General features: G+C 34.2%; 2 protein-coding genes and 1 long non-coding RNA gene across 3 annotated transcripts; 1 reads left to right on the forward strand and 2 right to left on the reverse strand.

Annotated features, from left to right (window-relative positions):
• Window positions 1-5759: 5759 nt before the first annotated feature.
• Window positions 5760-7319, reverse strand: LOC134230300 (uncharacterized). Its single transcript, XR_009984316.1, has 3 exons — window positions 7175-7319; window positions 6802-6964; window positions 5760-6065 (listed from the first exon to the last, which is right to left on the reverse strand). It is a non-coding gene; the product is annotated as an uncharacterized LOC134230300 (long non-coding RNA).
• Window positions 7320-9477: 2158 nt separating this feature from the next.
• LOC134230308 (uncharacterized) lies at window positions 9478-14562 on the forward strand. The gene is made up of 4 exons (XM_062712079.1): window positions 9478-9550; window positions 10305-10427; window positions 11748-12827; window positions 12965-14562. The coding sequence occupies exons 1-4, from the start codon at window positions 9478-9480 to the stop codon at window positions 14560-14562; spliced, it is 2874 nt and encodes a 957-aa protein (XP_062568063.1).
• Window positions 14563-20151: 5589 nt separating this feature from the next.
• Window positions 20152-21249, reverse strand: LOC134230301 (uncharacterized). The gene has a single exon (XM_062712070.1). It carries the CDS (start codon window positions 21247-21249, stop codon window positions 20263-20265), a length of 987 nt encoding a protein of 328 aa, XP_062568054.1. The 3' UTR covers window positions 20152-20262.
• Window positions 21250-23197: the final 1948 nt, after the last annotated feature.

Here is a 23197-nt window from a genome sequence, read left to right on the forward strand (position 1 = left end):
ACTATATATCATGATAAGAGCCAAATTTGGCCCCCTAAAAGTCAACATTTTAGAATGATATTAAGATATGTTTGATTGATATTGAATTTTAAGAAGAGGATATATTTAAAATATTTCCAAATATTTTTCATATTGATATGCACTCACTGGCTGAAAATGACATGAGAAATAATGCTATTTTATTATCTAACCAAAAAAGGCAAAAAAAAAAAAACAAAAACAAAAAAAAAACGCCTTTTTGATGTTTTTTCTTATGGGAAACAGAGTGCAGTGTAGAACATACATTATTTTTCTGTCACTAATTAGTATTGGATGGAAACCACTCTGATAAAAATATAAAGCTTTTTCTAGTCTGCGCTCTATATTTTCTGGAAGAAGAACTGCTTGAAAATAAGCAGTTTTATACAAAATATCCTTAAATGGCTATTCAGATCACTAGAATTAATTTGTCCTTTAAGAAAGAATATATATATTCTTATTCCACATGGGCTAAGCTGTAAAAGGTAATGAATCATACATTACTTTGACTTCTCCTCACCTTGCCCTTTGACCTCAATGTCAAACTATTCTTTATTATATATTCTATGTCTAATAATTTCTTAACCAAATCTACATGGTTCTTAACCCCTTTTAAACCCTGCTTTGAATATTTCATACATTGATACACAATTTTTGTGAATTGTTTGACAATTCAAGAAGAGAAATTCATGTTCTTCTGTTGACCTTGACCAAAGCGGCAAGGTCAGTCGCTTAATTGAGGTGCATGTTAATAATTTTAAGTGTTACGGCCAGCTATTGAAATACATGTACTAAGTATTTGAAACATGTGTAAAGTAATTCATTATGATTAACCTTTTGTCAACACTACATATTGATGCTTCAACATGATTTAAATACCCTTGATATTCCCTAAGATTTTTCTGCTTTGCAGTATGCAGTATACTATATACTGTTTAAGATGATGAATTCCAAACAACAGCAAAGTTTTTAAATAAAATAACCCTAGAAAAGCCCATTAGTTATGACTAATTCCGCTTTAAAAGTCTCTCCTTTAATACACTACTACCGGGTACATGTACTGAAAGCACGTATACAGGAAAATGCAATGAAAAATCTATTTTATTTCCCACCTAGCTTTGCTTGTGTTATTCATGTCAGACTAGACTAAAAAGTATTTAACAAAAATTAATTTGAAAATGTAAAGGCCTTAAGAGTTCAGGCTAAAACATCCCTCCCCGTCTTTGTTTTTAATTTATGCCCTGTCATGAATATAGCCGGGGCTGGCATAGCGTTTGACATGTTTGCCTTTTGTCCTTCCTTCCATCACACTTTGAGTTTAGCTCAGTTCCAAGCTCAGTTTCAAAGAAACCATCCAAGGTATTTTTACTAAACTTCCTATGCTGATACATACAGATTTACATGTACCATGTAAGCAATTCAACTGCATCAACAATTTTGACCTTGTCCTTTCATTTGACCTTGACCTAACTTCCATCAAATTGTGTTTCAGTCTGTTTTAAAGAAACCATACATAATATTTTTGCAACTTCATATGCTGATACATACTGATGAAAGCTTTTCAACTGCATCAAAATGTTTTGACCTTGGCTTTTCCTTTGACCTCACTTTTCTGAAATTAGTGTCAAACTTCATTATGCTGATACATACTGATGTAATCGATTCAACTGCATCACTATTCAAGATATTCTGATCAAATTTCACACACTAATTCAAATTTTCATGTTGCATTACTAATACAACCTTGATGTTGCATTACAAAAATAACCTTGACAGGGTATTCATGCCCTATGAACATATTTCTATTTTTTTTTTAAATAAAGTACTAAATCAAAAAAATGTAATTTGTCCTCTTTGCACAATCTTCATTTTCTATTTAGGAAGAAGGTTTCTTTTAAGTGTATGAATAATGCTTCAACTCTTGACAAATGCTCCTTAACATGCTTAAGACAATACCTGGTAATAAATAAAATCAGAATGTTCTCATGAACCCCCCACAGCCATTCTCTGTAAGCATTTAAACTCTTATATAGGGGGTGTGGCACACATGGTCTCGAATTTTTATGAAACTTGGCATACGTTTCTATATTGATGTATGTACCTAAAATTCATAATAAAATGATTGTTATGGTCCATGGTAACCATGGCAACCAACAAACATTTTTCATGGCCTTAAAATCGCTAAATTTTGATGAAAAATGACCCTTTTTGACTTATTAAAAGTCTTTAATGGAACAAACTATCAACGTGACTTTACTTTTTTGCCAAAATACATCATTTAACAGTGCTTTAGAAAATTTTTAGTATTTCAGTTACTTTTTCCTCATAAAAAAATATCGCTCATTTATAGGTAGGATTTTTCTTATGGAAAATTGTAGATTTTAGGCTCTTTTGAAAAGCCTGGTATAAATTTTTGCGGATAGTTTGGAAAAAATGAATACATTGGTTTGAAAGTCCACATATAGTTCTAATATACACTACAAAGAACTACTTGGTATTCATATTTAGTTTTCTTGTTACCATGGTTACAAACTAATGCTTTTTTTTAAAATCATAGAAAAGTACAATACATAGATACAATCAGGATCCATGTAATTGCCTGAGTATTTTAAAATGGATTAAATCAAATTTAGATATATGGTACACAATAGCAAAAACAACGCGAAAAAATCAATTTTCATGACTAAGGGTCAAAGGTCAAGGTCAAAATGACCGATTTTAATAGATACAGTGAAAACTGTCTAATCCGACACCTGAGAAATCCGACACACTGTGGATTCCGACGTTAAATTCCTTTCCCACTTTACTATTTTCCATGTTTTTAACACTGTGCAATCCGACACCCTGTCTATTCCGACACAAAGTTTGTCTCCCAGTGCATATTTAAGAAAACTAAACAGCATTTTTTTCTGTGTCATAACTAGTAATATTTGTGTTTTAAACAACAAATGAAGAAACAGTCACAGTTCTAGTCAACAATAACTAGCATCATATGAATGTGTGCCCATATGGACAGAAGGTCAAAGTTCAAGGTCACAGTGGTATATAAAGAACTATGCACGCTAACTCTCAATTCCCGCCTACATTTTGCTACCATTGTATTCAACATTAATGGCAATTAAGCTATAAAATCTTTATTTAATATAAAAAAACAGTTAAATGGTATTTGATTCATTATTTTAATACCAGTGCTAAATATTAAATTATCCCTTATTCCAACTCTTGAAATAAAGGTGGTGGTGGTGGTGGTGGTGGTGGTGGGGGGGGGGTCGATGGTATTTTCCATTGAAATCGGACTTTCAAGCATCACCATACCGTTATTTTGAAAAAAATCTTGGATGTTATAAAATGTTACGCAGATTTTTTTTCTCATGTTTTACACAAATAAGTAAAACATAAATAGTATATATATTAATAAAATGCACAGTTTTAGCTGTCAATCACTTTGAAATTGGGAGAAAATAGGCATTTATTTTCGTTTTTCTTTTGTCTATAAAAATACCCCCTCCCCCTGTTTTAACATTTTATTATCATGGGATATCTTAAGAAGCCAATGATCTTTTTCAAGTTGAGTTTATACCACAACTTGCTTTGGCTTAAAATGACCCCTATTTATTTCTAGGTCCAAATGTAAAGGTAGAAAAAGACATTGTTTGTATGCAAACCTCTCATTTCCGAGTGATATCTCAAAAAGCGTTTAGGTTAGCTTAATTTTTGTTCATAACGCTCTATGGTCTATACCATATATACTTTCCATATTGAGTGGAAGGCTTCTTGTATGTAGAGAATTGCGCTACAAGCAGGTAAAGACACTCTTCTGCTGTTTTAATAAACTAATCTCTTGCTCCTAAATGTACATTTTTTAAACCATATTTAACAAGCCGAACTTTTAAGTGACAGTCAAAATGTGTTTTCCAGTGACTTTTTTTCAGAGAAGTTGACGGAAAAATCTCATTTACTTTAAATATCATTCTTAAAAAAATGAGATTTTAGCGATGTTGATGGTAAATATTTCAACACAAATATGCCTTTACCTACGCAAAAGATCTGATATTCCCAAAGTTTATAATAATCTGTTGTAAACATCTGCTGGACCTGTTCGAATAATCTGCTATTGTGCCTAAATTAATTGTTTTATTGGGGGGTGGGGTGTCAGAAAATTATTTTCATTATTGATCAAATAGGCCTACTGCTAGACAGATTTAATATTGTACTGCTATAAAGTTTAAACCATAATGTACATGTATCTTAGTCCAGAGAAATGATAAACCGTTCACTTTAAATTTGATTCACAGACAATTTGTATTTCTATGCAACTACCTCAATCATCAAAAATATATTTTTGACTGGTTAACAAAACATTTTATACTTGTTTATCCTGTTTAAAAACTACATAATATGACTGCGTTTACTATGAGTTAGGGGACGACCTTTGATCCAGAAGGGCGGATTAAGTTCATGGCAGGACATATCATTTATTTCCAAGATGTTAGTAGTAAAGGGTACATTATACAGTCAACATTTTTTTTTAAAAATTAGGTCAAGGTCATAACTATATAGGTCAAGGAGGTCAAAGCCCAAGGTCATAAGATTTTAGGTCAAAGTCAAGGTCATACCATTTATCAGTCACCAACCTTGAGACATATTAGGTCAAGGTCATAACCTTCAACAGTCACTGACCTTGATACATTAATTAAAATCTTGGTTCATAAACTTGTATATTAGGCCAGTGTCATAACATATTAGGTCAAATTCAAGTTCATAACAAAATAGGTCAATTAAAACATTTAATATTCAAAGCGCTTCATACATATTAGGTCAAGGTCATACCATTCAAAAGCTTCTAACCTTGAGACTTCGATTTCAACCTCAAGGTCATCAACCCGAAATAAAAGGTCAACAGCAAGGTCATAACAGTTAAGATAATTTAAAGCCTTGCTATAAATTGGAATCCAGCTTTTTAACGTTTTAGACTGACATGTTTCCATTCACCAGGAAAGCTTTAGTAAGTATAATCTTATACATCATTTTCTGTATTTTACATTTTTCCCATAGAGGTGGTCAGTTTTATTAAACTTGTAAATATCATCGGTTATTTGACAAATCAATTTTTCAAACATACTTTCTAAAATATTATAATGTACATGGTAAATTATACAACTCAACTCCAAGGTTGTCAATTCAATTTTTATATTCTACAAACAATTTAGTTGTTCTAATCTTCGTTGTGTTCAGCGCTGAACAATAATCTTCCCAATTTAAACGTATCTATGATAATATGAACACTTAATAATTTTATTAGTTTAAAGACACAAGATTTTTTTTTTGATATAATAGTATTTGATTTATTGTACTCTAAGATTATCATACACAGTGCAATTTTTAATATAAAACTGAATTCATCTGTCTCTAAGAATATGGAGCCGAGAAATTTCCATATAATGACAGTATCCCTCGATTATTTTGATAACCCCTCTATACTCCCTGTTCGTAGAAAAATCCCAGTTCTTTGATGAACCCTGCTATTTAAATTCTTAGTGACAACCTTGCAAATCGTACATGATAAGAAAAATCGCACAAATGTATGAGAATTTATTTTTTTATCATTATTTTTTAATTATGACAATTACAAAGATATTATAATCGGAAACATAATTCATATAAATCGTTAATCATTATACTCGATCATTAAAAGTAATTGCACTATACACATATACCTTTATTGATTTTCAAATGCTTATTATTATCAACGAATTTTACTAACAAAACTGAATACAATGTAGTTTTTCTTGTCTGAAATATGGAGATAATGAACGGTTATCTCTCATGATAGAGTCTGGAGCGGTATTCTCCGTTTACAGTTTTTTCTCACGTAATCTTTCACATATGTTATGAGGAAAGTCGTCTGTGCCAAATCTGCCTGTATGCAACTAATAAGCTCGTCAACCGCCTCTAATTCCTCATGAAGTGGTTGGGATGATGGCTCCTCCGGTGTCGCGCAGCGTCTATTAAATGTAAGTGCTGCATATTTTGTGGCGTTATTTCTTCTACAATAAAAAATAAAGCTCGATGTAGAATTATATACACTTTTTATATGTTTTTTTTCATAAATTTTTCTGTATAAACAATCTATTATTAAAATCAAATTTAGCTGATTTTTACATTACAATAAATCATAAAGAAAGATTTGTTTTATCATAATAGTCTCTAATCTATAGATTTTTATAGTCCAGTGGCGTAGCTGCCATTAGACACTTCAGTTACGTGCCTACACTTAAAATTTTCCGAAAGAAAAGTAAAACCAAAATTGTAGAAAATAAATTTGTCTTCATATATTTTTTACCATTGATATAGTCTCATATAGATTACCTGTGTATAAATTATAATTGGCAGTTTCTTTGCAAGAATTCTAATATTCAGTCTTTGGAATTTTTATTTAATCAATAATTAATTAACTTGCAATTAACTTTTTAAGGCTGCACATTCGAATTTACCTCATCTTTGTGGATGAGGTAACTATTTCTGAACAAACTTAAACTTGTTCATGTAATATTGATTTTATTTTGTCTCTGTGGCTATTTTTTGAATACTTTTTACATTAATTTGTTCTTCGTGTTCTAATTTTAATTACGCCAAAATATATCAAAATTCTCCTACCAGGACCTTGCCTTCTCATCGTACAATGAGCCTTTACTTCATTAAAGACCTATCTACGCTCTTGTATTAAGTTATGAATGAAGTTTTTTTTTAATTTACAATATCGGTTTAAAAAAGTGTGTTTACCTAAATGCCTTCAAAATGGATTGTTCCATGGCATGCTGGTTTTTCTTTTTTCTGTTGGCGCGGGTCTCTTGTCTTTTGGCGTGGATCTCTCGTCTTTTGTTGAACTGGCACAGAGCGCCGCGGCGAGGTTTGAACTGGCATAGAAGTTTCGTCCTTGTTTTTACTGAATAAAAAAATGTGATTCAATATTTTTGCTGTTTTAGAAGAATTAAGTTACTGACATTGGGAAATATGTGGAACTTTTAATTTTTTGATAACAATGAATTAAAGTTTAGCGATAACGTTATATAACAAAATTAAAAGATATCTCGGACGAGTTATTTGAATAGAACTAAGCATAAATAGCAAAGATGAGAATTTCTATATAATTTACCTGAGCAGAGTTAACAAGATCGAGTCTTCAGTTTCGCTCAGTCTTCTTTTTTTGGTTCTGACTTCAGACTGGACTTGCGTCTTAGAGGTTGTTAAGCCTTTGTCGATCTGGGTTGAAATAGTGGTCTGTGTAGTAGGGGCAGAGGAGGATGCCATGGTTTGGATCTGAACAGGTGTACATGTGGTGGTCTGACTTGGGATAATATTTTCCTGTTTAATCTGCACGGTAGTCCCGTCATCCCCGGTTAGAGCAAAGTAGGGATCAATTGGAGAATACTCCAGTCCCAGAATGGGAAGTGCCCAATCTGTTCCTAGGTCAAGCCATTCTTTTTCAAAGTCATCAAATGACCTTGATGGGCTAGATGTGTGATTCTCATCTCTAGATAATAAAAGAAAGATGCGCACTTCAAAATATCTGCTCTAATTTTTGAAAAAAAAATATTGTAGGAAAGTATAATAAACTGAAAAAATATTAAATGAAATAAATAAATTTTAATAATATCCGAGAAAAAAACACAACAATTACGAAGTTGCATGTTCGTTTTTAAAGTTGAAGAAATTTTTTTAAGAAAATAAAAAAATTCTTTTGTCAACCAATTTTATTGTAAATCCCTAAAGATCTGTCGCAAAGGGAATAGCTACTTGCGTGAATTTATTATAAATAAACTTCTCTACTTTCAAGTAATAAGTAACAAACTAAAAATACACAAACACAAAAAAATGAGGTAGTATTTTCACAATCAAATCTTCTATCTGGTCTTAAAAAACAAAACAAAGCAAGTACTTACAAAAGGTCCAGAAATTTTTCTGCCATGATCACAAAATAAGACGTTTTCAAAACAGATGTTTGGAGTCTTGCAGAATTCTCACGTAGTTTGTATACGCAAAGGATCAAATAGTACTGAGAGACAAAAATGTATCATATTTTATACTCATTTTAAATTTACTGGGTGTGGTTTTAGGGGATGTATGTATTTGTGAAAACATTAGCTAACAGAAAACAATTCCTTATAAGGCTATGTTCTATGGAGAGCGAAAAAAAAAACTTGGTCAATTTTTTTTACCTCCCATCAGGACCAAAGCGTCACCTTAATTCTTATGCTCTTTGACAAAGGTCTTAAGTGCGGTTCTCTTAGCGTTCCCAGAATTAAAGCCATATATGGCGTATGTACAATGAAAATTATTAGACTAGAATTATAAGAACTTATAATTTGTATGATTACTTTATATAAAGATAGAACTTTTCCGTAAATTACAAAATCTAAGTCAGTTGCGTTATAAAGATATCACAATTTAATTTGGATTCTCGGAATTTTCTCCGGCTCGGAAAAAAATACAAAAGATTTAAATAACACATTATACAGAAGATAAAACAGTATTATTAGGTGAAACGAGGTGTTCTCCGTGTTCAGAATTGTATGAAAAGCTTTAATTTAAATGTAATAACTATATTTCTTTACTTAATTTTGTATTTTTCAAAAATATATTTTTTGATCAGTTACGCCATATATGGCTTTAAAAACAGAGTCTGACGCAAATCTTATTTGATGAAAGGCGTGTGTTCTTCTTTAATGAGAGTCACATTTATTAAAAGGGTTGTTTGGGTACTTTTATGACCTGCTTTAACTTAAAATCGGTGCCCTAATTTACTTTTAAAAACGCAATGCTCATTTTTAAAAAAAAAAATACATATATGCTTTAACATAATTAAAATTATGTGATGTACACAGTATCATGAATTCAACACTTGTAATGAGAGAGAGAGAGAGAGATAGAAAAAAATGCGTGTATCAGTTTGTGACATATTGTAATAAAATCATGCCAGCTCTAAAATGTATACGGGCCAATGTGATTAAAGAGAGATGAGGAAAGGGGGGGGGGGGTCAGGCCAAGATATGTATGATTATGTATCTATTGTGTTTTGTACTAAATTTAATTTAGAACAAACTGGAAAACTGGAAAAAGTCAATTAATCAATCCATATAAAAATTTCAAAAATGAAAATTAAAGGATCTATAATTGATCTATTACGCAAGATAACAATAGTTGCCGCGCAAAATGTCACGTGAATAAAAAAATCACGCGGCCGAAGCCATTCCGTTCAATCGAAAAATCATGGGCGTGAGGATAGTGATGATGATCTTGGTCATTTTTTCACTTAGGAATGCTGCATTACCATATGACAATTGTATAAAGTGTTGGCCAAATTCATTTGGAATAGCCAAATGTGTAAGACCAGTAAGAAAATGTATTCAGTTTATGGGATTTGTCCGAGACGTAACTCTATTTTCGTGCACTACCAAAATGTTCGACACTGACGGAAATTTGCTCCGCGCAGATGTCACTTTCAGGGACAGAAATGGTCAAGAGTGCAAAAGTAAGTATACTTTAAAGTTTCAACTGTTTCGGCATTCTGTATCCAGACTTGTTTCCGCTACCCTCCAACTTTTATCCTCTGTCAGCGTTTGGTTTACACATTCTGGGGAAATAAATTGTGAATTTTTAAAATGAAAAGAAAAATTATATCTTATTTATTAGTGAAAAAGTGCATGTTCTTTATGATATTGAATTAGCGGTAGACAACTCTGGAAACAGATTCGGTAAACCTTGAGGGTTTCAGAGGAACGGCATCTACCGAGGTTTACCGAATGATTTACGCTTTTCGGTGGTCTGTGACCTACATTTATTGGATACAACTCTGCAAAAAAGTTCTGTTTTATTAGAATTGACATATTTAATTTATGGTTTCAGAAGATGACTCATTGATCGAGTCAGCAGATTGGCTCGTTCAACCAGACGCTCGGCTTTCTCCGTAAATCTCCGACAAGCAGAGATTTACGGAGACAGCCAAGCATCTGGTAGACCAAGACGAAGCCTGATCACCTTTTGTTGTCGGGTTCGGAAAACGATTAACAAATTTCGTAACTTCTTGTTCATATTTCAAGGTGTCGCACCGGTAATTGTTTTCACTGAATGTAATATAATTCTATATAGAATTAAAAATCGGTAAAAATCAGGTATTTGTTTTACATGAAAAAATATTCAAATCCATGCTTAAAGAAGGAAATAGATGACCGAGTAGTAAACTTGTGTTTGCACACATAATTAAATGTTTATTTATTTTGCTACAGTTCATTTCGAGGGAAGTGATGGTAGGTCTAGTGAGAAGCCCCAAGTGTCTAAGTCCCCCACGACTACACTTAGTGAACATAGTCAGGTCAATTCCTTTTTAGGCAGGACACCAAAGATTCAAGGTACACGCACACACAATTTCTCAGAAGTGTTTTTAATGCTTTACACAGTTTAAGAACAATGACAAATGGTTTTGTAAACAAGTTAAAGAGACAAGAAATAATTCAATTATGTGTCAACAAGTGGTATGAATATGAAATATTGATTCCTTTTGTTGTATTTAATAATTAGTAATTGTTTATTTTAATTCTAGATTTTGTTTCAATTTTCATAAAATATTTTTTAAATGACAAAAAGTAAACGGCAATACATGGCGCCACTTAATCGGGAGTGATACAGGAACGATGTTAGATCATGCAATAAAGCATCAAACTATTCCAAAATCATATTATGACAATATGTTAAAAAAATCTCGTCGAAAAATGCAAACTGAGATGGCAATCCAGCTTTGTGAAAAAGCTGGCGTGCCTACCACGAGGTATTTGGGTTTAAACGACATAGAATCTTTTGAAAATTTGCTCGATGTCTGTATTAACGTCGTGTCGTCTAGAGTAGGAAACAAGTTTGTCAGGGTGACGGACGACCAAGGAAAACCCCGCCTCTATTTGTATCACGTGGAGTCGGAAAAGGAAAAACATTGGCATGGCATCGCAAATATACAAGGCTTTTTTAAAAAGTCGTATTTTTGTCACACTTGTTTAAAACCATACAAAGAAAAATACCAACACTCCTGTTCGACCTCCTGTGACGTGTGTTTGCATGATCACTGTCCAGAAACAGATATCCGATTAGGATGTCGTTCTTGCAGACGTGTGTGTCGGTCACTTGAGTGTTTCAATAGACACAAGGTAAGCAAAGTGGTAAAAAATGACAACATTCCACCCCCCTGCGAATTATTCTACCAGTGTAAGACTTGCAGAGTTACCTTAGAATATAGTAAGCGGTCTCCCGAAAAGCACGTGTGTCAAGAGTGGCAATGTCCTAATTGCAGAGAATATCAAACAGGAGACCACCACTGTTATCAAAAGTCGTATAAATCAGATATAGAAAAAAGAAATAAGAAATTTATCTTTTACGACTTCGAAACGCGTCAGGACGACAACTTTCAGTGTGACCAAGGGTATAATCCATCTAGCATAAGATGTCGGCAATGTGTCAAGGAAGAACGTCGGTGTTTAGATTGCAGATTGTGTCAAAACTGTCAAGATCCGTCATGTGGCCTTCCACAACACAAAGTTAATTTTGCTGTATTGCAAACTTCGTGTCATAAATGCCAAAAAAACAGGAATTAAAGACGGACTCAAAATGCGCAAACTGTGGAATACGATGTGGAAAATGCTCTAAGACACGTAAGTCCAATTTTATTCATTCCCCTTGTCCAGATACTTGTGGATACAGGGAAAAGGTGTTCCATGGTGATGACACAGCCGAACAGTTTTGTTCCTATATCACGCAGAAACACTACAGAGACACATTCTTAATTGCTCATAATGCAAAAAGTTTTGATTTGTATCCCATCTTAGAAGTTCTCATAGATCGTCATTCTATACGACCAAGCAAGATTATTCACAGTGGTTCCAAAATCATGTACATGCACATTTCACAAAAATTAAACCTTACCTTTTTGGATTCCCTAAATTTTCTACCTATGAAATTAGCGAAAATACCGGAAGCTTTCGGACTGGAGGAGCTCTCCAAGGGTTATTTTCCACATTTGTTCAATACAAAAGCAAATCAAAAATACGTGGGTCCTTACCCAGCATTGAAGTATTATGGATATGATTTTATGTCATCCGAAGAGCGGAAAAAGTTGGCTGAATGGCATGCAAAGAAGAGTGATGAAACATTTAACTTTCAAGACGAAATGTTGCGCTATTGTCGCTCAGACGTCGATATCTTGAGGAGAGGATGTTTAGAATTTCGAAATCTCATGATTAATGTTACGACATTTAAGAGCTGCATTGTTCAACCTGACGGAACCATTGAGAATTGTAACACTTCGGGAGTGGACCCCTTTGATTTTGTGACCATTGCAAGCGTCTGCATGGGAATTTTTAAAACTCTCTTTTTAAAAGAAGAGCATGAAGTAGAAATCACAAAGGGTTTAGAGACTGAATGGTATAATGTTTATTGTAAGAGTGGGTTACAGGGAGTTTCTATTGATGGTGAGTGGAAATCCCTAATTGACTTGAAAAAAGACGAAAGTGTACAGACAGGGAAACAAAAATTTACCAGTCCCATTGCAGTTGTACCATCCCAAGGTTACACAAAAAGAGATAACCACAGCAAAATTTCAATTCAGTGGTTAGAATGGCTGATGGAAAAAAGTCTAAAACGGGGGAAACCTGTTTTCATACGTCATGCTCTGAATGAGGGTGAGTACCGTGTCCCGGGTACTAATTACAGATGTGACGGATTTACAGAGACTCCAAACGGAATGGGAACCATTTACGAATTCTACGGTAAGAAAAATGTTGTTTATGTAACGTCTGTTGCTAATTTGCCCCTTTTTCACCCCCCCCCCCCCCCCAAAAAAAAACTGAAAGGGGAGGGTGGAATGAATTAAGTAAATAATTTGTATTTGATTTTTTGGGGTTAGGTTGTGTGTTTCATGGCTGTCGCACATGTTTCCCGCACGATCGATATAAAACTAAACTACCATCCACGAATCAGACGATAGACGAATTGTTTACGATGACAAAAAGGAGAGAGCAAGAACTCAAAGATCTGGGGTATAAAGTGGTCACAATATGGGAGCATCAGTTTAAGTATCAACTCAACAAAAACTTAGAATTGCAACAATTCATTTTGAACTTGGATCTCCAGGACAGACTAAACCCACGTGACAGTTTTTTTGGTGGTCGAACGAATGCCATCAAACTGCACTACAAGGCCCAGAAAGGCGAAACCATTCAATACTATGACTTCACCAGTCTCTATCCTTGGACCAATAAATATTGTCGATACCCTATAGGCCATCCGACTATCATTACTGACAATTTTGAGGACTTATCCCTGTATTTTGGACTTGCAAAAATCAAAAAACTTCCACCGAGACGATTGTATCACCCTGTGCTCCCATATAATTCCAAAGGAAAATTAAAGTTTCCACTGTGTAGAAAATGTGCAGACACTGAAAATCAGAAAGAATGCACTTGTTCTGTAGAAGACAGGGTTATTATAGGCACGTGGTGTACCCCCGAAATTCAAATGGCAACGTCCAAAGGGTATAAAACCTTAAAAATATATGAGGTGTATCACTTTTCCGAATCGTCAAAATACGACGAAAAGTCATGTGAGGGAGGCCTGTTTGCCCAGTATGTTAACATGTTCCTTAAAATTAAACAGGAAGCCTCTGCTTTTCCTGCTGGGTGTGTCACAGAAGAGTTTAAACGTAAATACATAAGAGAATACAGAGAAAAAGAGGGCATACAATTAGATTATGAAAAAATTCAGAAGAATCCTGGTTTACGCTGTCTAGCAAAACTTTGTTTAAATAGCTTCTGGGGGAAATTTGGTCAGAGGCTAGACATGAATCAATCTATGTTTATTCACGAGTCTGAAGCTGAGAATTTTTTTCAAATACTCTCAGACCCAACCAAAGTCCCCCACAATTTTCACATCGTTTCCAGAGACATACTTCAGTTAGAATATAGTAATAGCGCACTTTTCACGTCATTCGATAATAAAACAAATATTTTCTTGGCTTCTTTCACTACAATGTGGGCTCGATTGAAATTGTATAGTGTTCTCGACAAGTTAAATGAGAATGTGTTGTACTTTGATACAGACAGCGTCATATTCAAAGCCAAACAGTCAGACGATTTGAGTTACCTTCCCATAGGAAACTATCTTGGGGAACTAACAAATGAAATATCTGCACAAGAAGGGCACATTGTGGAATTTGTGTCGGGTGGGCCAAAAAATTATGCATACCGCACTCTCTCAGGGAAAGAAGAATGCAAAGTGCGAGGTTTTACACTTAACTGGGCAAACTCAAAACTGATTAATTTTGATGCAATTAAATCAATCATCTGTACTTCAAAACAAATTGAAATTATCAATCCCTGTAAAATATCTAGGGATAGTAGAAAGCGAAAACTTTTAAACCGAAGAGAAGCAAAAAACTATAAAATGGTTTATACGAAAAGACGAATTCTACCCAATTTGGACACGTTGCCATTTGGATTTTTCTGAAGAAAAAAAAAACCAATTGTTTATAACTGATATTATTTTTATTGAATATTGCAGTAAACATAATAAAACTATATGACAATTTGTATAATGTCTGTTTTAATTATATCATGCAGTTTATCTCAGTATGTAAGCCATTGAATGTTTCTCCTGCGTTGAGTATTGGAAACACCTGGAGGTCTCCCAACCTTTTTTGTCCTACGTAAGTAACCATTTCCTGTTTGCACCAAATCCGTTTTTTCAGTTAACTGGTCAGGATTATGTTTTTGATCTTCTGTATGTTCGAATAGTTTGGGTTCATTCCTCGAGTGACTGGTATCCTAATTTAAATTGTTCCCAACATTATCGGATTTTTTAAGAAGGTGGTCATACTTAAGCTTCGGCACTAGTATCATTTCTCTCGCCATTTCTTTTGAATATATCGCACTATAGGTTTCAACAAGAGTGGCACTAGCTGAATATGTTTCAGTAAAATCCGTTTTTTCTCTTTAGTACTGACTTCTCTAGATCCCAGCAATCTAATGTAAGATTCGTAGGGTTTTAACTGGTTTATATACTTTTTGGGTAATGGATAGGTCCCTGTATAAATGTTCAGTGCTATTTCGCTGAGGACAGCGTATTGTTCGTTGGTCAGTACTTTGACTGTCATCTTCTGTTGTGCATTGTCTGCATACAAAAGAAACTCCAATAGAGCTCTATGCTTCTCTACTCTCTGCTTCATAATTGTGTAATGAAACAAAAAGATTCAGTAAATGCTTTTATAATGACTGATAGATAATCATGTCCTCACCCGGTAGAATGCGAGACCTTAATTGGTAGTCTTTGTTTTGAGTAGGCTCCAGACAAACATGAAGGTAGCCAAAATTCGCACGAGTGGCAGATTCATATGCTGCCTTAAAGTAAGGTACTTGACTTGGTAGTATCTGAGAGCCAAAGGTGATTACCTGTCGAGAATCACGATAATTCTTGAACAATATTACAGGGAAATTGTTCTGGCATATTTTCCCGGAGGGTACAGATTTTGGGAAAGCATTACAGTTGTAACGTTTCGATGATGTGAAGTCACCGTAAAAAGATGTACGCAGTCTTGAGACTGCGCAACTTGTAACATGAGATCATCCAAAACCACAATTGTATGATTCACACCCTCTGTATATTGTTCTATGTCGTCCTTCGTTGGTAAGCCTTGGTGTAAAGAAAGGGTCGGTATAGATTTAACCATCTCATCAAACATCTGTTGATGTTCAGAATACGCATAAATAATTTTATCGACAGGCATCGAAAACATACAGTTTGCATTTTGTAACATTTGTTTGGTAAAATATGTTTTTCCACTTTGTGTGCTACCACATATTAAAATTGTGGAGGGTGCAGAAAAGGGAAGTAAGGATTTCGTGTTCCACCACTTATTCACAATATCTGTTTCCATGTTTATTTCTCCACGTCTTATTTTATACTGTGTCTATACCAAATTAGCACACATATATATAATTCAAAATAATAATAAAAATTCAAGATGTCCTTGGTATAGGTAGTAATAAAGACACAAACCAAAAATGAAATCAAAGCTTATGTCCCCATTATAAAACTTATTTATTTAGACAAAAAATATTCATGTATGAAACTACGTACAAAGCTATCGTTGGATTGAATATTACTTGAAAATAATTCATATATACGAGCCAAAGATTTTTTAAAACACAATCTCGCAATTATGAAAACTAGTACATAAAGACCACACAAATTTGAGTTATATGGTTGAAGTCTTATAGATTTGAAATTACAATGTGTACAATTCATGTATATAAAATTCCTAATATCTTGATTGTAATCAGCCGGTGATTTCCCAAGACTATCAAAGAAATCCGCCTCTAGTGTATTATGTATTATAATGGCTATCCAGTGTTCTCCGGGAAGGGGCAAAGGTTGTGAATTTACTATGTAGGCACACGGATAATGTGGTATGGTATTTGGTAACATATTACTTGCATAAACACCTTTCACAACTTCTTTTAAATACGGATCATCTTGTACGATATCAAGTAATTGTTTTGAGTTCATGGCTGGATATAGTTGATTTCACGTGATTTGTCAACTTCCAGCAGAGATGAAAATGTTGCTAATACCAACACATTGGCAGCTTTAGTTGTTGCTTGTTTGAATTTCAGTTCAAGTCTGGTGTTTCCTCGTCGAATTAGGTTTAAATATTCTTCACCAAATCCACATGGATCAACAGTAAAAACAAATAGAGAATACCCGGACTTAAAGTTCTCCCGACTTATAACTAGCCCTGCATCCTTATTCCACTTTCCCGATGCTTCAAATAATCGGGTATAGGCCGACAAAAAATGTCCCGCTGTGAAATCTGTCTTTAAAGGTCGTCCTGGCACGCTTTCGCCGTTTACGTATACTCCGACATCGGATACGTTAAAATGTTCAAAATTGAAGGGATTGGCTGTATAATCACCGTTTACAGCTTTTTGGTCAATCAGACCTATAACGATACGATCAGGTACTGCCTGTGGAAATATATTGTCCCAATAAAACTCAGTAGATCCTTTAGGAATAGTGTTCATTTTTAGTTCATTTCTGGAAATAATGTATTTTACAGGGGTTGACTCCAACTGTTTACTATGGTTTAGTAAAACGCCTGGATCAACTCGTACTTTGGCTACTTTATACACAACGTCAAGTAATTCGAGTTTGTATGCCGGAGTGGTGGCATCAGACATAATTAAAAAGGGGGCACTGGATCTAAATAGTTTGATATAGATATCTACTCCATTGATCAGGTATTTATCTATATCAAATATGTCCTCCATTAGGTTTCCCTCAAGCTCAAAGACACGACTCTGTTGTGTATAGCCATACCGCAATACTAGCCCGGAATTCCCTCCATTGTAAGCATTTGAGTCTGCAAGATTTCCCTCATCTTTAAAATATAACTCTGATTGCTTCTGTGAGGATAATTCTTCTTCTCCACTGAACAGAACAGTTTTCAAATAAGCCTTCCAAGGATAGTTGTTGGTATTGAAAGAGACCAATTTGTTGTTTAAATAAACATCCATCTGAGAAAACATACTTTGCAAAGGCAAGTTTATGATTCCTGTTTTTTTCATTTGCTGCTAAGGCATTACCATCTGCTTTTAAAATCCGGGCTTTCACGTATAATTTACTTCTTTTTAAATCAATATATTCAGCTCCAGAACCAGAGACTACAATCTCGATTGGGGTATCAGCCACCCCTATGCTAGATATTGGTCTTGCTTCCGTAAAGTAGACTTTTTCCACTGCTACTTGATTTGTTGGTGATGCAAAAAAAGAAAGTTCCATCGGCTGAGCAATGTCTTTATTGTTATTACTTAAAAAAGCCATCCTTACTTTTTGAATATGTTCTTATAACTATCGATCTTAAATTCTTTTGGTTTTTGTTTGCTTCTTGATTTTTTCCAAGCCACGCTTTTCTTTTCTTTAGAAATTAGTTTCGTTTTCTTAGGAGATTTTTTTTTCGTTTTCCTTGCAGAATTTGGTATATAATTTCTCTTCTTTACGGGCTTTTGCGAAGTTGACTTCCTTCCTCTCTTTGCATGAATGACAGTAATCTCAGAATGGGGTCTTTTTATACCTCCTTCGACTTTGACAAATGGTGCACCCTGTTTGACATCCTTCGTATGTTCTGATTTTGCTCTTTCTTCCACAGCAGCTACATGGGTCACAAGGGGGGTATTGTCTGGAGTTTGAAACTCTGAATGAGGTCGGATCGGAATGACGTAAGATTTGTGACTTCGTACACCCCTTCCTATTTGTTTTGGTTTATATTTATAAGGATTGAATTTTTTCTCGGCCATGTTTTTATAGAACGCCTCCCAGATTCTAGGATCGCTCACATAAGTCTGGCTGTTCATTATATGACGTATGGAAACTTCTTAAAGTGAAGTGTCACACTCACAGGTCCGTCTAAGAATGAAACTAATTTCTTGTCTTTATCTGTTATATATATACAGATCTGTTGTAGTTGTCCTATCTTTACTGGGATATGATATGGTAACGTGTAACATATGTTACCCTCTTTTTCTCCTAGAAACACACGTCTCAAAAGGGACACTTCTTTACCACCGACAAAAGTCTCCTCACAAATATCACAGCACACGTATACTTCCGTTTTTTTCTTGGACGAAATCCAGCTTTCTGTGCTAAATTCCGTCAATGCTACTGTCCAGTACCCATCGAATTGAACTTGTTTATTTAGTTGAACCCTAAAACAATTTGGTTTGTTGTCAAAATATTCCAAACTGTCTGTTGACGTCAGTATCATACGAACGCTCATCTTAAATAAAGCAACTTCTTGTTCGGTTCTTCTATTTATTTACTTTTTTCAAGAGAATTCTCTGAAATCCATGAGTTAAATTTTTTAGGCCAACCCTCCCACTTGACGTACACCTCTGTGTTTTTTCCACGTTTTCTTTTCTTAAGAACTTTTTCAACTCTATACAGAATGTCATCCGACTTGAAAACTTTTTGAAGTTCTGATTCATAAAAAGTACCATCTATTGGGTCATCTGCTAAATCGTTTATTTTGTATACAGAAATTCCGTCCCTCTTGTAACGCTCACTTATTCTAAAGAATTCTTCTGTCCATTTTTGTTGATAATCTCTCTGGAATGGGTGTTTAATCTGAGATATACGTACATTATCCCCTATCTTGAACTTGAAAGTTGACATTTTCTTTTTTCTCTGTTTACTCTTCACCATTTTGTTTTGATTTTCTATATTTTTGGAATCAGAGCGAATCTTCTTTTTTCCAGCCAGATAGGCAGATAATCTTATTTCGTCGACATTTTGAGGGTTTACTTCTGAGGGTGTTATTCCACCCAAAGATCTATGAGGTCGCTTATTGTAAGTTTTGACTAAATCTTGTAAAACGTCTAAGTACCGATAAGTTCTATTTTTCAGAAAATAACGATACATAAGATTTTTCATGGTACGAATAACTCTTTCAGCATAGTTTGCTTTAGTTTCATTCTGGGTGTATATGTTACTGATATTCTCTTTTTGCAGAAATGCTTTAACCCAACGATTTTTGAATTCACTTCCTTTATCTGTTCTTAATGTGTTTGGTTTTCGTCCTGTTTGAAAAGTTTTTTTCAAACTATCAATAATGGTTTGATGGTGCTTATTTTTCAAAGGCACCACAAACAAAAATCGACTGAATATGTCTATCAACACAAACAAAAATTGAAAACCATCATTGTGAGAAGAAATGTTGCTAACATCAGCCAAATCTCCGTCCCACATAGAGTCAATCGTGTCCACAACTACCTTCGAAGGAGGAAATGACCTACGAATAGGTTTAAGCAGACTGTAGGGGTCCTCATTGTTCAAAAATTGTCTTTTTTTTTCTCTTCCAATTTTGTGTTTTCCATCGTTTTTAACAGATTGGTATAGCTTTTCAGGACCTGCAAAAGCACCAGGATTTCCAGGCGTGTAGTATAATTTTCTCAAGTAATCCCTGTATTTTGACATACTGGATATAAATGAGCTTTTACTTCTATTTGTGTTCTCTTAAATACCAAGGTTATAACCACGCAGATATATTTTAATATACAACCTTTTATTAAATGATTTTTAAATGCACAAATACAGAGTACGTAAACATGTAACTAAATATAGTACATCAAAGTCAGCATTTTATAAAGATTTAAATTATTCAATGTCATTTTCGATTATTTGTAAGTCTTGTACATCATCGACGTTGCATTCTAGGGATGCATTGTCAACCTGGGAATCGAATCCAAAGGGAGTACACTCCGGACAACTTAGCATACAAAGTTGGTTTTGATGTGAATCACTCAACATACACAGTTCTACGTCATTAAGCTCGGGAACATATTCTTTCATTTCATCAACAACTTCTAGTAGTTTGATCAGCTTATATGTGTTTAGAGTAACGCCTTTCTTGGTTGGTATTGGTTCCTGTGCGTCGACTGGTTTCCAAAAGTGTCTTATGTCCACTGTGGAATAAATAGGATTTAGGGATACGTAAACACCCCCACCAATATGCCGTTTCATTTCTCCATCTCTGTTGGTGTTTTGTAGGTAACTTGCTATTTCAGGTAGAAGTGACTCAAATTTCAGCCATCGGGCAAGAGGAAATGTAACCCCTTTCTTGGTTGGAAAATAACGACCATTGGACACTGTAAAATGGCGAATATGAATATTGATATTTCCTTTGAAAGGCGTAACGGTCAGAAAAAGGTCATTAAAGTCATCCAGGTTAAACCGACATCGTGGCTCTTGCGACTGTTGTCGTTTGTTGAGTTTATTCTTCGATTCTTTGCTTAAATTTGGTTTTTCCGTCATGTTCACAACCAAAGATCGGGCGGTGGCTAGCTTCTTCTCGTATTCGGTCATTGGACTGTCTTCACCAATCAAAACTTTGGAGAGTTCGTTTTGGTCAGCTTTCATCAATGCAACTTTAAGTCCTGTAAAAGCTCTTTTTCCTCGACGTAAGATGATGCTTATCAACTTTCTGTTGCGATCATAACTAGTTTTCTCAGCCTCTATCTGTTGTCTCATTTCATCTGTAATGATTCCCGAAGCAAAAAGATGTCCAGCAACATGGGTAGACATCATGTTCTTTACAAGAGTTGAGTAGTTTGCCTTGATAATGTCTTTATGTTTTTGCTCCATCTTCTTGCGTAAGGTAGAGTTAAAACAAAATATTGTGCTCCCTCTCAGGCGAAATCAGAACTGGTGATATATGCCTTCTATACCCGAATTAATATAGGAATCAAATACAGTGACATAATTGACTGTATAATGTTCTGATTAGTAAAACATTTTCACAGTCACATAAGAGTGTCCTAACCTTAAATTATGACTGTGAATATTTTTTTTTCCAAAAGTACATTTCACAGTCACTAAGTATCTCCAATATTTTGCTCCAATTTTTGAAGTAATATGGGTGATAAAACAGTCTCTATTTGTTTGTTGTATTCTTCTCTTAAAATGAGCTCTATTTATAGCATGTTCAATCCAAACTCCTTTCCGCTCCTCGTAAGGAATTAAATTATATGTATGCAATCTCTAAACTGCACGTTTTTTTTTTCGGAGATTTTTCTACTCGCTGTGCTTTAAACATTACTATATCTCTGTGGTGGCTACTGATTGTCAGAAATGATTTTTTTTTAATTGAGACTGTAGCAAAATTGACTAAGGACAAAATTCACTTTTGAAGTGTGGGACTAGGTAGAGCATAACCGGTCGCACTGCTTAGGAGGCTCACCCATAGTTCCGTACGAGTGTTTTCTGTCTGAAGAGAAAGATTTACAATTGCGGTAACGATAATTATATAAACTAACAGGATCTGGCAGAAATAAACGATTTCAGATTTGGGTAATTTTGCTTCCAAAAATTTCCAGTTTGTCGTTGAATCTTGACGTTGCTCCGATTTTTTTTATGAGCTGCGATCGATTCTAGGTCAGTGACTGTTGAATGCTATGACCTTGACATATGTTTTCATAGTCATTGACTGTTGAAGGTTATGACCTTGACTTAATATGTCTCAAGGTTGGTGACTGATAAATGGTATGACCTTGACTTTGACCTAAAATCTTATGACCTTGGGCTTTGACCACCTTGACCTATATAGTTATGACCTTGACCTAATTTTTGAAAAAAAAAATGTTGACTGTATAATGTACCCTTTACTACTGATGTTCTTTAAGGAAAATTATTAATTTTCTTCTTCACAGAAAAAAGTCTTAAGAACAAAGAAATAAAAACAATATATAAAATGCCCAATCTCTTTTTCATTTAGGAAGGGGGGGGGGGGCTTGAATAGGTAATATTGAATAGGTAACAATTTTCTAACCCATATATAATATGTATTATACCATGGGTTTCAAAAAAAATATTGCTGAATTTCAAATAACGACGTTTGAATGGGAATTGTAGCTATTATTCAGTACAATCCTCAAAAAGGGTCATCTTCCTTTCAGCCAAGGACATAATACTATTAAGTTTTTTTAATTTTATTAAAATTATTAGTCTCTATAATAACATTCAGTTTAAAAATTCACACAGTTATTCTTTAAAAAAAAACCAATTCATAATACAATTAGGCCTAATTCTAACATTTCAAGTTTATCTTGAATCCCGTTTTCAAACTCCAGAGACCTTGAGACTTATGCTTATGTACAGAGCTGATTTCCTAAACTATGTAGTCTAGCTTGTACATTTCACTATTTTTTACAAATCAAAATTATTCTTTTGCATGTAGGATATAAACAGAGGCTAAAATTTGTATGCAAATTAAATCACTTGAATTCCTGGATATACAGAGCTGTATGCTGAAAATATGTAAACAACTTCCAGTCATTTTTGTACAACGATTTTTTTTATCTTTCTCACTGAAGAGTTCACAATTATCAAAGGGAGATAATTCAATTTCAAAGTCATTGTCTGCTATTTTAATCAATTCTCATATTTATAGAGAGAATACCAACAAGGTTTTAACATGCCTTTTAAAGTAAGATGTTATATTTCTTATTTCTGTGAGTAACATGAATTAAAGTAGCCGCATTTCTTTAAAAAAAAATTCCCAAATATTGCTTTTTTCACAAAAAATCAACTTTAG

This window comes from Saccostrea cucullata, unplaced genomic scaffold (genome assembly GCF_032062105.1).
Source record: "Saccostrea cucullata isolate Sc308-1 unplaced genomic scaffold, CSIRO_AGI_Scuc_v1 ctg362, whole genome shotgun sequence".
Taxonomy (NCBI): Eukaryota; Metazoa; Mollusca; class Bivalvia; order Ostreida; family Ostreidae; genus Saccostrea; species Saccostrea cuccullata.